Source organism: Acanthaster planci, linkage group LG09, assembly GCF_054643075.1.
Source record: "Acanthaster planci isolate LZ-2023a linkage group LG09, COTS_SCS, whole genome shotgun sequence".
Taxonomy (NCBI): Eukaryota; Metazoa; Echinodermata; class Asteroidea; order Valvatida; family Acanthasteridae; genus Acanthaster; species Acanthaster planci.
This window is the reverse complement of record NC_141785.1, coordinates 1,777,866-1,794,064: the sequence shown is the minus strand read 5'-3', so window position 1 is coordinate 1,794,064 and position 16,199 is coordinate 1,777,866. Positions and strand designations below refer to the sequence as shown.

At 40.7% G+C, this 16,199-nt stretch overlaps 1 protein-coding gene and 1 long non-coding RNA gene across 5 annotated transcripts in view; both read right to left on the bottom strand.

Annotated features, from left to right (window-relative positions):
• LOC110987524 (PRKR-interacting protein 1 homolog) overlaps positions 1-16,199 on the bottom strand; it is an 85,280-nt gene that overhangs the window by 47,411 nt on the left and 21,670 nt on the right. For all 4 annotated transcript variants that reach the window (XM_087141762.1, XM_087141760.1, XM_087141761.1 and 1 more), the window contains exon 2: positions 3,994-4,072. In XM_087141762.1, coding sequence (XP_086997888.1) covers positions 3,994-4,072 — 79 coding nt within the window. The remainder of the gene's footprint in view (positions 1-3,993; positions 4,073-16,199) is intronic.
• Positions 5,289-10,622, bottom strand: LOC147798008 (uncharacterized). Its single transcript, XR_015426575.1, has 2 exons — positions 9,932-10,622; positions 5,289-8,092 (listed from the first exon to the last, which is right to left on the bottom strand). It is a non-coding gene; the product is annotated as an uncharacterized LOC147798008 (long non-coding RNA).

Sequence of the window (16,199 nt, the reverse complement as noted above, 5' to 3'; positions counted from 1 at the left end):
AAGAGTTGCCAAGCCTTCAATGGTAAAACTGCAGAGCAAATTGGCGGGTGGATTAGCACTATTAGAGGATTACTGACACACTCCACCAGGATTTACTGGGATTAAGCTTCTGAAGAGGTGTTTTCAAATACTCGTAAAAATGCTGTTGAAAATGGTTTTTGACACTTCGGGTTAGGTAGCATCGCGAAATTGACCAACTCGTGGACATCCCATGAGATAACAGAGAGCAAGTCAGTCCCTGCCAAACAAAAGACCCCTTGACAACTGGGCACGCCCACAGACAGAACGCAATCTGGTTCGTTAAGTGTGACATCTCTTCAGTTTAAAACCCCACCCACTGCATATGCACTTCACATGGAAATACATGTACATGCATTGATCTCTGTTAAGATGGAACCATGGAACCGGAAGTTAACACACAACTTCAGTGATCGTCCAATGGGAGCCCACGTCTGCCTTTGTGAACAAGTCACTTGTGAACCAGATATGCAAGGCTTATGTAAATTACCGGTCTTACGAATATGCCCGGTATTTTACAGATTCCTGGCTCGGAAAAAAAAATCACTATCAGGCTACTTTGGGCCTGCAATTGATCATGAAGGAATAGCTCAATTAATTTGTACCAAAGATAGATAAATAATAGCAGTAACATACATGTATTTCTCGTCGCTGCGAGGAAACAAAATTCATTGACCCTTGATTGTCAGCAAAGTTACTTGCTTGTACAATCATGCAAAATTTGTTGTTCGCGCTGGCACTAGATTGCCTTAGATAACACATCCAAAACAGTCAGCGGGCATATCCCACTAACAACGAGACCACCAGTTTTACAAACAGCAGGCATGATGCGGGCACAGAATTCAACCCCTGTTTCGTGAAATTTGTTTTACAATTGTTACTGACATTTCAAAACATGATTTTTTGTGTGAACATCTGGATTAGTACATTTATGGTTTAAGTTTTTGTTCGGATACGAACGCTTTTGTAGTTTTGTTCTTATGCCGTAAAATAATTCCATCCTACATTAACCAGCCGTTAAGTTGGGACTTTCCTGTGAGCACACAATCTCTGCTTTTTCAGATAGTCTGTTCCCTGTCCAAAAAACTGCACTGATTTACGTATGAGAATCCAAGGAATATGGTAACCATGCCTGCAAGCATGTTCGACCCTGTTGACGCGCCAGCCACCTCCGGGACTTTTTCCAGCTGCCTAATATTGTGCCATGAACATTATATTCACATCGCAGATAATTGAATATTTATCCAGAGGTGGCAGATCATTCTAGATAACAATTGATTTGACTCTGGAGGGTGTAGACCTGTTTTCCATTTGTTTCTTCTCCAATCACATCAATGATTTACAGCCATACAGTACTTTAGGCCTATGTAAGAACCTTAAGTGGCAGCATGATTGTACCGGCCTACATGTATATGTTTTTTCCTATTACAATCAGGCTTATTTGTTTGCCCAGTATGCATGAATCTTTATGTTTAAAACACCATTGTCCACAAGAAAAAAAGTTTATATTTGGCTTCTGTAGCTTTATTTCTTTTAATAGCTTTGTGTGTTGGGGCACAGTTATCACCCTCCTGGGCCCTACAACTGAAAACTACCTGTAATTATTTCATAAATACCAAGATTCCGTAAATTGTACATTTTGAGGAGAACACTATGAGATTTCCTTTTTAGTGGGATGAGGGTAAAGATACCGGTACTAACATCACCTTACACCACTGTTTAATGTTGTAGCTTACTGTAAAGCCATAACTATTTTTACATTTATTCAGCATTAAACCCTAATTTTCCAAGAAAGTGTTTGGATTCATTCAAGTATGGATATTGCACACTAGTAGTTCATAACAATTATGATCAGTAAATCATGGAGTAATGATGCAACTCCTTTTTACAAAATCCTCTTTAAAGATGGGGACTTCCAACAAGGGAAGAAGATAACTGTAAGGCAAGCATTCAGAATTCATCATCGATATCCTATTATTAGCTATACTGAAAAATACTCAGACCACAACATTTGAAGTTGACAGGAAATTGTATGATTTAAAATAAAACAGACACAAGGATTGTGCCTCTCAACAAAGAGGAGGTGGAAATTTATCAATGCTTCCAGCGCCAATGTTTGGTTGTGTCCGGTTTGCAGTCAATCATGAACACACATGTACGTACGCACATGTACATGTATATGCACATGGCCTAAGAGGCGATTTTCCGTCAGTATTTTTTCCGAACGGATAACGGCTTTTTTATTTGAGATTTTGGAACAACTAGTAAGAATCTAGAAAATTCCATTATATACATCGTATACATACAGAACAACAAACTTGACCAAAACGAAAGACAAGTTTATTGGCCACCTCACTCACTAAATCTGGTTGCGCACTTAATTACTGGTTTGCCCGTCAAATTCGGCTTTTCTCTGGCACTGCCTTAAGATTGAGCACAAGTCTGACTACGATCAGCATGCGTCCAATCAAACGTCATCTTGTACGGCTATTTATGACATCATTGGCCTAATGTGGAACGTGAAGGTGCAGCTTTTGGAGATTGGTGTTGTCTGAATAAACATAAGCCCAATCGGATGTAGTGAAAATTTTGCATTGTTGAGCAGAATTTATGCCGCATCTTGCATCTTCTCTATTGATTATTAGTGAATTCTCACCATTTGCGTTTTACAGCCATCATGTGATGCAAGGTTGTTGTATGTCTAAACACACACGTGTGCTGAGGTTTGCAGAGTCAAACTTGTTATCTATTTTTCGTTTGCCTTTTTTTAATCAAGTGTGGTATGGTTCGAAAGTGCCACGTTCGATGATTTTTAGTTCAGTTTGGTGGTTTGGCTGCAGCACGAAAATTTACTCAGGCACACAATAAGACTGTGTAACCAAGCCCTTTTAAAACAAGTGTTTGGGCTCCATTTTGCCTTTTACATATTCAACCTATGCTCAGCAAACAGTCGATAATAGCAGATTTGGGCCATTGCCAAGGAAAAAGCGTGGGAACTTCTGGCGGGCGTGCGGCTGTGAGGACATCAGCCTCAGTTCCGGGCGTCAGTGATTATTTTTGTAGAGCACCCGTCCACATGTTTTGGACTTGCTAAAAGCACGCTTACCATGAAGAGGGCACATTACGCATGATCTGACTTCCAGCACTGGGGTCTTGGGGAAAGATTAAACAATAATCAAGGAAACCACAAAATCTTTACACAAGGTGATCAACAAGATATCGTCTTGGGTCTTGCTCCAGGTGTAGATTGGCCAGTTGTGATGTCTGGAACGCCCCAACATTTCTGTGGACCCGTGTGCTGATTTTGGAGCCACTTTGCTTAGAAACAGTACTAACATGTCAACAACTGTTAGATTGACATCTCAGGTTGACATGATTTGTAAACGACTGGTTCATTGTTTTCATGTACACTTAGCAAAATGAACAAATGTTGATACATCTTGATCAAAGAATGCCTATTCCCGTCAATAAATGCACGAACAGTGTATCAAAACTTTTTTCACACTGTTTTAAAGGACGGGCATTCTTCATCCTGCCGTCTGTATTCACGAGGTTGGTCATGTTTCATGGCACCCATTGTTTCGATGACAAAGGCGCACGGCCAGCCCTGCCCATTAACTTTGCCATGCAAGAGCACACACCACTGTCCAATCCGTGGGTTCTCACCCTCCTTGACAATGGACTGATCGGTCAGAACACTGACAAACCGCAGAAGAATGCTTAGTCAATTTCGCGATGGCGCCTTATAGTCAAAAGTGCTTTTCTCGGCTGTGTTGTCGTCTTAGCACAGCTCATATTAAGTAAATTTTCTTTCATAGGAATGTGTATATTTTGGACGGAACTGAAGAAAGCAAGCACGCTTGAGACGAGATAGCACTTATTAATGAGCATATGCTCATAGTAAGCACGACCTTGTCTCAAGTGTGCTCGTGTTGATCATATTAATCTGTATATGTACAAGTATCAGGTACCTACCCATAACATCTCGCACAAACTCTGGTGGTTCTCTTGCTTTCCATTCTTTTGGTCTATCTGGAATGTAGACAGGCTTGTCCTGTAAACATAATTAGCAAAACAAATACTTAAAAACATCTAAAAATGCAAATGAATTAGAACAACAAATTCTTCATGGGTCACTCATTTTTAAGTTTGACACTTTCCAAAATCAATCATAACGGTAGCGCCACTTTTTAAGCACCAGATACACTAATGATTAAATTGAAGTACCCATGAAAATGCGAGCGAGTACAAGGACTTACGGCCGTTTACGTGCGCTTTCGAGGGTCTCGTAACTGCTCGAGAGGTCCCGCAAACCCTCGTAATACCCGCACTCGCTCGAACTTGCTCGATAACCCTGGTGTGCACACGTAAATAGACCAACCTTCGAACGAGCGTTTGCGAGGGTTCATTGACCCGTGAAACGACAGCTACTTCCCAACTACGAACCATTAATGTGGACGGACTGTTGATCGGTTTGAATGGTAAGATGGAAAAACGACGGTCAACGCGACATGTGCAACTTCGTAGTCGGGCCTGGTATAACAGATTCCTTTTTAGTGTGACGTATTAGAGAATAGCTTTCGTTATAAACTATCGATATGTTTTGTTCAATGTTCCATTAATTAAATAGGGCTTGAATGTGCGGGTAATCAACCATTTGTATCATACAATGTCGTAAGTGGTATTCATCGTAGTAGTTGGGTGAATATCCGTCGTGGTAATGAGTTTTTTGTGTGAGGTTTTGTCCGTGTGTGTGACCAGTGAACGACTCTTGCTTGTCCGTTGAATGTTTACGCCAGCATTTCACGTCCGTTTTGAATTTCGTTAAAAAAAAAAGTGTTCATTGTAGTGACTGGGTTTAGTGCCTTCGTCTTTCGTGAAGGAGTTTACACATGTGATTCGAATGGGTTTCATTACGTGTGAGTTTCTAGTTAAGAATGAACTTTGCTCAACTCGTACCTAAATGTACTCGTGCAAATAAATTCGTGACCCAATGGTCTCCAATTTAGCGTGTTAACACACAATTGTCACGGCTTTAAGTTTCGTGAATGACTCTGCGTACCGTTATTTTAGTTGGTTCAGATTGTGATTAACTTTTATATTATTCTTTTACAGATACTGGGGTGGATGTTTCTACAAGAGATACCATGTACCTTCAACTCAGACAATTGTGGAGAAGCTCACATAGATCTTTTTGCTTTGTCTGCTGTTGGCAATTAAATTTCGCCATTTGAAAGTAGTATCATTGGATCTTTTTTATTTTCAAGGGGCAAAAATACATCTTTGCAATTTATTTCCTTCCCCATTGTTATTATTTATTATTATTAGTTCTGAAATGTATGAATTTAAAAAAAGGAAAAGACTGACAGACACTGTACGTTTTTGTCATCAACGCCACTCTTTGTTCAGGTGCAAATGATCAATTTCTTCACACCCAAATATATGAAAATGATAGAAAATCATGTAACTGCACAACACTATGGCATATCCCTGAATACACACTTTTCACCACAAAAAGAAAACCATTCAATCTTTTGACCCCAAACTTGACGTATGATGTCGGAGACTGATTTCGGGTTATTCCTGAAAATTTCAACCCAAATGATCAATTTTTACACATCCAAATATTTAAAAATGACAAAAAATCATGTAACTGCTCGGAACTATGGTGAATCCCTCAATACAAATTTTTCACCCTAAAAATTGAACCGTTCAATTTTTTGACCCCAAACTTGACGTATGATGTTGGAAACTGATTTTGGGTCATTCCTGAGAATTTCAGCCCAAATGATGAATTTTTACACATCCAAATATATGAAAATGATAGAAAATCATGTAACTGCTCAGAACTATTGCGAATCCCTAAAAACACATTTTTCACCCTAAAAATTGAACCGTTCTACCTTTTGACCCCAAACTTGACGTATGATGTTGGAGACTGATTTCGGGTTATTCCTGAAATTTCAACCCAAATGATCAATTGTTACACATCCAAAAATATGAAAATGATAAAAAATCATGTAACTGCTCGGAACTATGGCGAATCCCTAAATACAAATTTTTCACCCTAAAAACTGAACCGTTCAATCTTTTGACCCCAAACTTGACTCATGATGTCGAAGACTGATTTCGGGTTATTCCTGAAAATTTCAACCCAAATGATCAATTTTTACACATCCAAATATAGGAAAATAATAGAAAATCATGTAACTGCACAACACGACCCGAAGCCTGAGACAGAGACGAAGTTGAGTACGTAGCGCAGTATCTTACGATCGACTAGACGCACAGTCTAGTCGATTGTAAGATACACAGCATAAGTTTACATTTAGGTGCAGGTACATACGTGCACGTTTAGGTACTAGGTATCAGGTCGACTGGTTTGTGGTCGCACACAGTTTGCAGGGGAGCTGAGTGAAACGTTTCACGCGTGCAAAGATTCCAGTACAATAAATCGGATTCAATCGAACGCTGGGCAGGATGTCGAACCGAACATTAATATTAATAATGGTTGTAACAGGCATGGAAATCTTTCCGGTTGAACTGGAATTCCGTTTTTTTCACATTCAAATTTGTGGTCTTCGAGTTCAGTGTAAAAATGGAATAAAATCTGGGAGGTACGTTTTGGTGGGGTAAATGTTAGTTGACCCATGGTTGACCACGCAGCGTTCAAAATTTCCCTAAAACTTAGTGAAAGTTGTACGTTGAAATAATTCGATTTACACGACGCTTCGGGACCCTTCGAAGTGTACACGAGGAACTAATTTCATGGATTCCCACAAAACGTGAATTCTCTTTGCGTAACCAAACTAGTGAAGAGTGGTGTCGCTATATTAGCTCTTCTTGCGCTTCGCCACAGCCACTTCGCGTGAATATGACCAGTGTCCACAAAAATCCGATCCGTAAAAATTAGAATCTTACCTGTTATTGGTTAATTCCTCTCACATGACTGGCCATTCTCCTAATTATCATACAGCATGCAGCCAAATACAAAAAGCCATGCAAACACTTCCGTAAAAGAAGAAATTTTTAAATTTTTAAAAACTGAGATATGTACTTGAGAATTTTAATTAAACTCGCATTTCTTAAATGATTCATGTGAACCTTTTCTTTCATTCAGTCAATGAACTTTTATTTCCACAATACTTCAAGTTACATACAATCCAAAAAATGTGTTAATGAAATTTTATTAATAAATTTTACATAGCGTCACAGTTTTCACGAAGAGACAATTTTCTCTTCAGATTGCAAAACAAAGGTTTTGAGAAAATCAAATGCTAAATTTCGTCGAATTTAGCATTCCTTTAAATTCACCAATGCTTCGCCATATGCAATAAGGGATGTTACATGATACAAACCTAACATTTCTAGAAGATAAAGTTGTTTGTTTTGTAAAAAACGAGATTGTTCGTGAAATGTTCAAATCTGTGTGACTTTTGTTCTCTTCGTGAAAACGGCAAACGCAGTGCACCCACACATGTCAGGTGCAACATTGTTACATTTGTTTACATTTCTGGAGTCAAATTGTCTCTTCGTGAAAACTACAAAACCAGTTTTGCCCATGAATGTGATCTTTTTGACAATGTTATATCTATGGAAGACAAAATTGTCTCTTCGTTTAGTTGAATATTACCTCACAGGGATCGCCGTGATTTGGGTGATTTCAGTAGATTTGGAGAAAAAAAATTAAATCAAGTTGTGAACATTGCAAAGCCCAGTTATAAATTAAAACCATAAACATTACAAGAACTGTTTGGAACAATTGAGTCGTCTGCCACCCTCGTCGACTGCCTTGATGCATTCCCGGCGCCAGTATATTTCAAACCGGCCTAGGCCAAGCGACGACTTCTCTCTGACAATGGCCTTGACGGCATTCAGGCGGACCAGATCAAGCTTCTCCTTTCCCCGTTCCCCTTTGCAATTACTTATCTTCACCTCCCTCTTGGAGAGTAATACACGGACCAAAGAAAGTGCAAAATTGCCTCAGATTGCGCAACATCTGCAAATCCGCAACGGGATTATTACCATCTTTGCCGGGGTGCAGGTGACCTTGGGTGACCATGATTCCTGTATTCTGAAGAACAAGCGAAAAGACAGTTGCGCTGTATTACATGTGTAATCTTGGCTCTTACAAAAGAATTTTATGTTGGTATATGACCTAGTTTTATATCATATAGTGGTATTATTGGTGTTATCATTGAGGTCACACAACCTATTAGACTACGTTTTCTTACGCACTTTTATTAAGAAACCACAAAAGTATTTGAGCCAAACGGAACTGTGAAGCCGATAATCTTTTTAAGGCACCCTGTTGGCATTCTGCAATATATATTAAAGGTAACCTTTCAGAAGCCCATTTTATATTTTACCTGCTTTCAATCATGGCAGTCAATGAAAAAAATTAAAACAGTATTGGTAATTCCACGCAACTTCCATTCAGATACATGTAATACACGGTGTATTCTTTGCAGAGTAACTACAGCAATCCCCACTATAGTTGATCTCATCTGAAGATATACCAGGCAAGATATGGGACAGAGGGGTACCCCCCCTTACCTGTCCAATCCCCATACACACTGTAGACTATTGTTTCCTAACACATCCCTCCTAGAAGTCTGTAAAGAATTCCTGAGATTCCGATCAAACAATGACCAACACAAAGGCGGGGGTTCTCTCCGTCCCACATCTTGCTTCAAACATGCTTCAAATGTCCCAATAACTTTCTTGAGAGGAAACAATCTAGCAGTCAATGTCACAAGGCTCTCCAGTAGACATTCATCACCCACATCCTTCTTTAAACAACACAAAAGGACTTTAACCTGAAAGGGATTATTCTTGCCACGGACTTGGTCGGTATTTGTAAGTAGACGGAGATTAAAAGTAACAAAGCGCAAGGAGCTTCAAGAAGTGAGGGACTCTGCTCCAGCACAAGGTCGCGCTTATTAATTGGCAGTAGGCGGGCCCACTTGCTGCCCAGCCCAGCTTTGGACGTACGCGTCGGATGGTGGACTCTGAGGCGTCGAGTCCAAATATATTTTTGAATATACCAAATACATCTCGCGACGTGAGCTCATTGTCATTCTCGTATAAAGTCGTGTACGAGGTTTTCCAGACTTGCAGGGGTTTCTGTAGAAGTCCAGATCCAGCCCTCTTTGCGAAAGAGCCCCTTTCTCTTACTTTCTTGAGGAACAACCGAACTGTTCGCCACGTGACTATAGAGACGATCTTTTCTCCCAAAATTACATGAAAGTGATTTTCTTCAGTTTCTATGAATGTTCAGGGCAAATGCAGTTGATAACTTGCAAATTATATTATTAATGGAAAATAATCATGAACGAATAACAGTCTATATCAGGTTTGCAAAGGTATATTGACAGTTGGTGTTTTTGTGCTAAATATACACTTATGTCACGCGATGGTTTTTTTGGACAACATGAACCGACGTCCGAGTCCGTAAGCTCAATAACTATACAGGTTTTTAACCGAGCTACGAGGGACCTCGTTGGAAAATTCCTATCGCATGAATATTGGAATTATTTTTGCTTGAAGACAGATGATCACAGCCCTAAGAGTTTGCCTCTGCCTTTTATTCAAAATCAGTTTGTCTCTCTAGAATTGAGTCTTAAGAGTCATAAAATCACCAATAAAACTGTATCGATTTTCTCACGGAGATGTTTTTACCATTTATCGCAATGCATGCTCGTGCTGTTTGGCAGAACCAGAGAATCCAGTCTTTGATTAACAACAGTTATTAACGCTAGACTCTCTGAAATCGCACACACAAATATAAAAATGAAAACTTGGATCGGTAGCATATTTTGAAATTGCCCGGTAAACCGCTCAGCCTCCTACATGCATAAGCTTGATTTATTAGACTCGGGCTTTGTTGTTGCGCCTTCATGAAAACACTCACCCACTTGCCTGCATGTCCTCGCGGGCACCAGAACAGAAACGTCTGCACCCATATTTCCACGTAAACACACGTCTGTCCACACCCACCTGTATGCCCACGTAAGCACCCTCAAACGGCTCCAGATGGTCGACTCCGGCATTCTTGCCTATACATCAGCAACAAACAACCCTAAAATTGACCTGAAATACCCATTTGTCTGTCTCGGTTATTTATTCACTTTTCGGGGGAAAAATATGTGCAGCAGAAATCAAGTAAAAAATCAATAAAGTGTTCGCTCTACAGACTCCTCAAAGCCCCACAAAAAGGACCACTGTGTTTTCCATAATAAATGGGCCAATAAAGTATCCAACTTATAATTTCCCTTTGGTGAAGGAAATGTGTTGATTATAACAAAGCCACCCTTTCACAAGATGTCACTTTTTTGATAAGTGAAGAAGAGAGCGTTTTCTTGATGTACATGTAGTTACGTAAACTTTGGATGACCTGTGAAAGAACAATTTAATTCTTGTACATGTATGTCTTGTTTATCCAGTGAAAGGGTGGAATTACAGAAAAGTCTTCGCTTTTAAAGGCATCTTCAGACACTTCATTAAAGTGAACTCAAAGAAAATGGGGTTTCACTCTAGTTTTGTTAAATTCCCAACAACCAAACTGCACATTGCTAATAAATTCACATCATTTAAGTGTTGCAACTTGCTCTCTGGACGACGACAGAACAATGCACCTGCAGGTACGGCAGTTCCCAAGATAGGTATAGAATAATTTACTGTTTCTCTGATTGGTCAATCCCATTCAGAACTTGAGGAAAACAGAGGCGTACTGATTTACAAATCAGTAAAATGTGTCTTAACCCCTTTTTAAATTATTGGTCAACATGTTTCTACAGCTCTTGTCAACAAAACAAAGAAACAGAGGGAAAAAAGAACAGTAGCCGGTTATGAAGACTCCCAGATCCAAAACGTTTCAAAAAAAGAGAAAACAATCCCAGCATTTATGATTTAGTATCAATAACAACGATAATAAATTTAAAACACACCGTATCCGCCAAAAATTGGCGCCCATGACACCGATGTGTTAGTCCCAGTCTTAGATAGTTACCGGGCCAGTGATTCAACCATTTTTTATTCCACAAAGTTTTCAAGCACCAGAATTTCAAGATTTTTGTCTCGCTAAAAGCTACGGAACAGTCAAACTATACATAAAACGAGCAATCAGACATTGATCAATATAAATCATGTCATTACGTGTACGTTGCTTTCCACGACCACCGTTTCCTGTATGAAATTTTCAGGATATCCCTACAGAGGTTATGACATTTTATATTCCACTTCCACCACACTCAGAACGAGCAGGTCTTCATTGTTCACCTATCCTCCGGGCCAGACGGTGTCCCGAAACACAATGTACTGGACTTGTATGCGCAACGACGTCAGTGTGGGGCAGGGATCTGCCGCTGCCGGTCGGCGCCGGTCGGGCCCGACCGGCACGCAGAATTGCCGACCGCCACAATCTGCCAAATCAACTTTTCTGACCGGCACGTATTCCCGATAAGAACCCAAATAAAATAGCATCTTGGTCGAGGGATCAATCGTGAAGATATGAAGATCGTGAAGAAACCGTAAAATTTCTTCGTAAATTTCACTTTGCACTGCCATGCACATCGTCTGCGCACCCACGTACGTGCATATGCAACATATCTGGACCAAATATGAACATGAACCAATAGGAGGCTTTGTTACGCGCAATGCACGTGTACATAGTGCGTAACGAATCTTTCCATTGGTTGGAAGGCCACACATAGGCTTGCATATGCAACGCTCTCAGTGCGCGAAGATCGGAAAACCCCCTCTCCATGATGTACAGCGTTGTTTGTCCAGTTCCGCATTTTACCCAGTTCCACAACTTGAAAAGAAAATTTGGCTTAACTTTCAGAAAGACACAATTGCAAATGACCCCATTCACACTTCGTTTAAACACTTAAAAATCTGGCAGAAAAACAATTTTACATGTACTTGCAAAACTGACAATCGACCGTGACTGTTTTTCGCCGCGCCGACCACAGTTAGCAACATTCGGTGCATGTATTTTCTGCTCGATGTTGCATAAAACGATCACTGCGATCGTTTTTTAAACCAACGATCGCACCGTTTATCCCACGGTGAAAATATTAACTCCGCAATTTTTTTATTCAAAAGTAACAGCATGATTTTGCCTTTTCCGTAAATGAGTTCCATATGGCAAGATACACGCGCTCAGTATGCACGTGACACATGGCCAGATGTGTCAGAAAAGCAAATGGCCAATCTACATTATGTTCATGTAGACTTTAAAATGACTGTTCAGAAAATCCCTGCACACAGTTATGAATGTCGTTATCCCATATGCATACTGTACGAACTTTCGTACAAAGAAAATAAGGAAAATATTCCGCCAAGATTTTGCATGTTTCGCCTTATTTTCAACACACAAAAAAAATGAAAAATGATTTGAATAGCAATGAAAAATTATGGGCATCATAGAGATAGAAATCAATTCAATATTTAAGGGATTTACAGAATAAAATCAATATTTATTTCTACTCTTTTTTTCTAACTCAATTGCCCGTCTAAAATTATCACCTCATCCTAGTTGACCAAAATTACAAATTTTCAATTTTTTATTAAATTTCAGAAATTTCAGACATGAGATCCCTAATTCTAGGCTGTGTATACACAGATTCCAAAAATTTTCGGGTACGCTCCGCGCCAACCGATGGTGACGCTCCACTTCGATAGTCCTGCCGGCACTAAAACCATCCTGGGCAGAACCCTGGTGGGGGAACTGATTCGCAACCGGGCCGGCAGACCGGGCTTTCCACCGAGGTCACGCGTTGCGCATGAGTGATCCCTCGTATGCACTCGCTGTTTATTGCACTCGATAGCGCCCGTGTGCCCTCGCTCGCGGGTACCCGCAAGCGCTCGTTACCGGCAGCAAATTAGCGGACACTTCGAGCGAGTACAAGAGCGAGGAGTACTTCAATTTCATCATTACTGTACATTTGTTTTAAAACCATGATACTGTAACAATCAAAGCTATTTTTGTGCCAACCACAGCAGCAGCCTCAGCCAGATGGGCCCCTGGCTGTGGCCACACAAAGGAATGCCACATACATATACATGTAAGATTAGCAATTCTTTTCTAGCGTGTAACTGGAACTTCGCTTGTAGAACTGACTTGTTACTTTCCTTTAAGACCCTCTTGTAGTTTTAGCCCAGTGTGGATTTGGACCTGGAAATTGGCTGCATAAGGTTCATTCTATTTTCTTAGACATTAGTACCCGTGGAAAATTCTGCACTGCTGTGGCTTGGTTAATGAAACGTAAGTGTGATAATTTGGTTCCCCTCCAATTATATTTTGTTGAATAAACTACTGAAACTGTAAATTACTGGCTTCTGGTTATATTCTTTGTAAGTCAGATTCAGAGGCTGTTACAATGCAATATGCATTGTGATAATGTAGTTATGAATGTGCACATGTAACAATACTTGTAGAGTGGCTTGTGATCTTTACAACATATTATAAAGCAAGATGTGAGAAAATCACAGTTGATTTTATATAGATTTCTTTTATTTAACATATCAAACTTTAAGTTTAAGCATAATTTGACAACTGATGTCATCAAAACGTTGTTCTAGGACCATCTATGCATTATAAAGGGTCTTTTTTATGTAACTTTGATTTTGATGCAAGATTGCTAAGTCATTAGCAATCTTGCTAATGACTTCATTTCTTCTGAAATGAATGACAGTGAAATGATTCACAATGTCTGATGAAACGCGGGGAGTCATGGCTGAAATCTGGAACACCGATGACTGTGCCCATCTTTCAATTTTCATAAGAGTTGTTTAAAAGTCTCAAAGCCAAGGGCAGCATTTTTAACGGACATGAACAACCTGTAAATTTAAGCCTCCTAAAAAATATCAGAAGTAATAATTCTCAGGACAATTTTGAAAAGATTCGTAAGTGGTAAAAGATGATAACATTTACATCTATCAGAACCATAATTACAAATTAAAAAACATGTTTCACAAAAGTTATTGGGTCCCGAAGTCAGCAGTTGCAAACACCATTCAATTCCGTCAAAAAAATGTAAAAACAGTGAGTAAAATGAAAAATGATGTACAGCACAAGCTTAGGAAAGTACAAAAGGACCCCAAACTATTATCCTTTTAAGACTTGAACAATCACATCTTCTTCAGTATGTTTTCATAAACCCCAAAATACCAATCACAACTTTGGGGCCTCCGTCAATATTTCACAGTGGCACTGCAGAAATGGTTAGTTGCCTGATGGGCTGTTTTACCTTTGACATCAGCCAAGACAGTACATCCTCTTTTTCATTTGATATTTTGTCAAAATTCTCGAACATCACCAAATTTCTAACATGTGACATTTAGAACGAACATGTTGTACTTTTGATGCAACCAAACGTAAAGATTATTTTCAGTGGTTGAAAGGTATGAGACCTGGCAGATATGCTGGCAAAGTGGGAATGATTTCTAACAAGGCGATTTAAGACAGCCAAATCTTTCTAATCACTTTCTGTCAATTTTTATCTTTTCACTTTAATTGTCAGTCAACAACAATTGGTTTTGAAGTGAAGCATATCAAAACCTTCTAATTCCTCTCCTACATAAGTGTGGGTCTGGTCTCCTAGTGATGCTTACCCCTGCCCAGCCTACATAGGCAAATTTCCCACGTGCCTATTCCAATTCGCTCAAAAGACTTGATTATGCATGCTGCTCCCTGGCCCACCACAATGCAATACGGTCCCACCGCCACGTTTGTCCTTCTTTTTGAAGCGGAGAAGTTCCCCAGAGCCAAAGTGGAGAAGCACGGGCGGGAGCGGCTGGACAGGGGTATGTGAACGCAGGAGACTCCTCCCCCACATAAGTGTGGGTCGGGTCTCCTAGTGATACTTGTGATAGACCTAGTGATACTAGATCTACATATGCAGAGTAGCACCGTACCCTGGAGGAGGGCCTGCGACGGGAGAGTAATTATTCTAGAGCAAAGGAATAGCATCTACGATGAGGAATTCTTTGTTCGGTGGGGGAAAGCGCTGGATGCTGTCCCAATCGGTGAGCGGAGGGCGCCATGAGTCATATCATTCTGCAGGACACCCTTCAGGTAGCGCTCGGTGAAGATGGAAGGAGTTTTCTAACAAGCTGCCTGGCAAATGTCCGCCAAGGAGACACCTCTGAAGAATGAACAGGACGCAGAGGCTCTGATGTGAGATCGTCATGTTGAGTCAGCCAGTCTTGATTTGCAAAGATGATGGCAGAGACCGTCCAACGAGGTATGGTGTCCTTTGCCGCTGGATGAAAAGGTTTTGTGGTTGTGATGAAAAGTCTGGAACCAGTCTAACGGCGATGCTTGGTCCTCGCGAGATACCATTTGAGGGTACAAACCAGACACCATTTCTTGTCGGAGCTATCTGCCGAAGGAGAGGTTATGTCAGAGACGAAAATATCCGGAGGCCGGAAGAAAGGCGTTTGGTTCTTTGTCAGGAATTTGATGGCTGGGATAAGACAAACTCCGTGCAGTCCCCAGCGTATGTGACCTTCAGCAGTTGACAGGGCATGCAGTTCACTGCCACATCTGGAGGTAACGACTGCCAGGAGGAACGCCAGCTTGATGCTAAGATGGAGATCAGATACATCGGACAGTGGTTTGAGAGAATGAGCAAGACGTTGCCAAGGTCCAAAGAAAGAACAAGGCATTTGACGTGAGGACGCTCAACGAACATTCCCCAAAGTAGATGGTGGATGGCAGTGTTATCAAATATTGTTGATCCATCGTTGAACCCCGAATGAACAGCTGCCAGGGCCGACAGGTAGTTTGCGGATAAGTAGCAGTCTGGAGGCCAGAATGAAAGAGATACATGAAAAAGTCCACAACTGAGCTTACAGAAGCTTCAGTTGGAGAAACATCGTGGTCATCACACCATCTAGCAAAATGTTGTATTCGACTGTTGTAAATTCTGCGTGTGGAGAATCGTCGGGCCCGTGCCGCCATGGATGCAGCATCTATAGAAAAGCCTGACGCTCTGAACGATCATTGGACAATGTCCAACACATCAAGTGAAGATCATTCGGAGCTGGATGAGGAACTCCTGACCTGGGTTGACAAAGAATATCCTCCCTGTGCTGAAGGATCAGTGGCCGATGAACCAGGAGCCTTGTGAGTCTCGGGAACCACGGTTGTTGAGGACAGAACGGGGCGATGA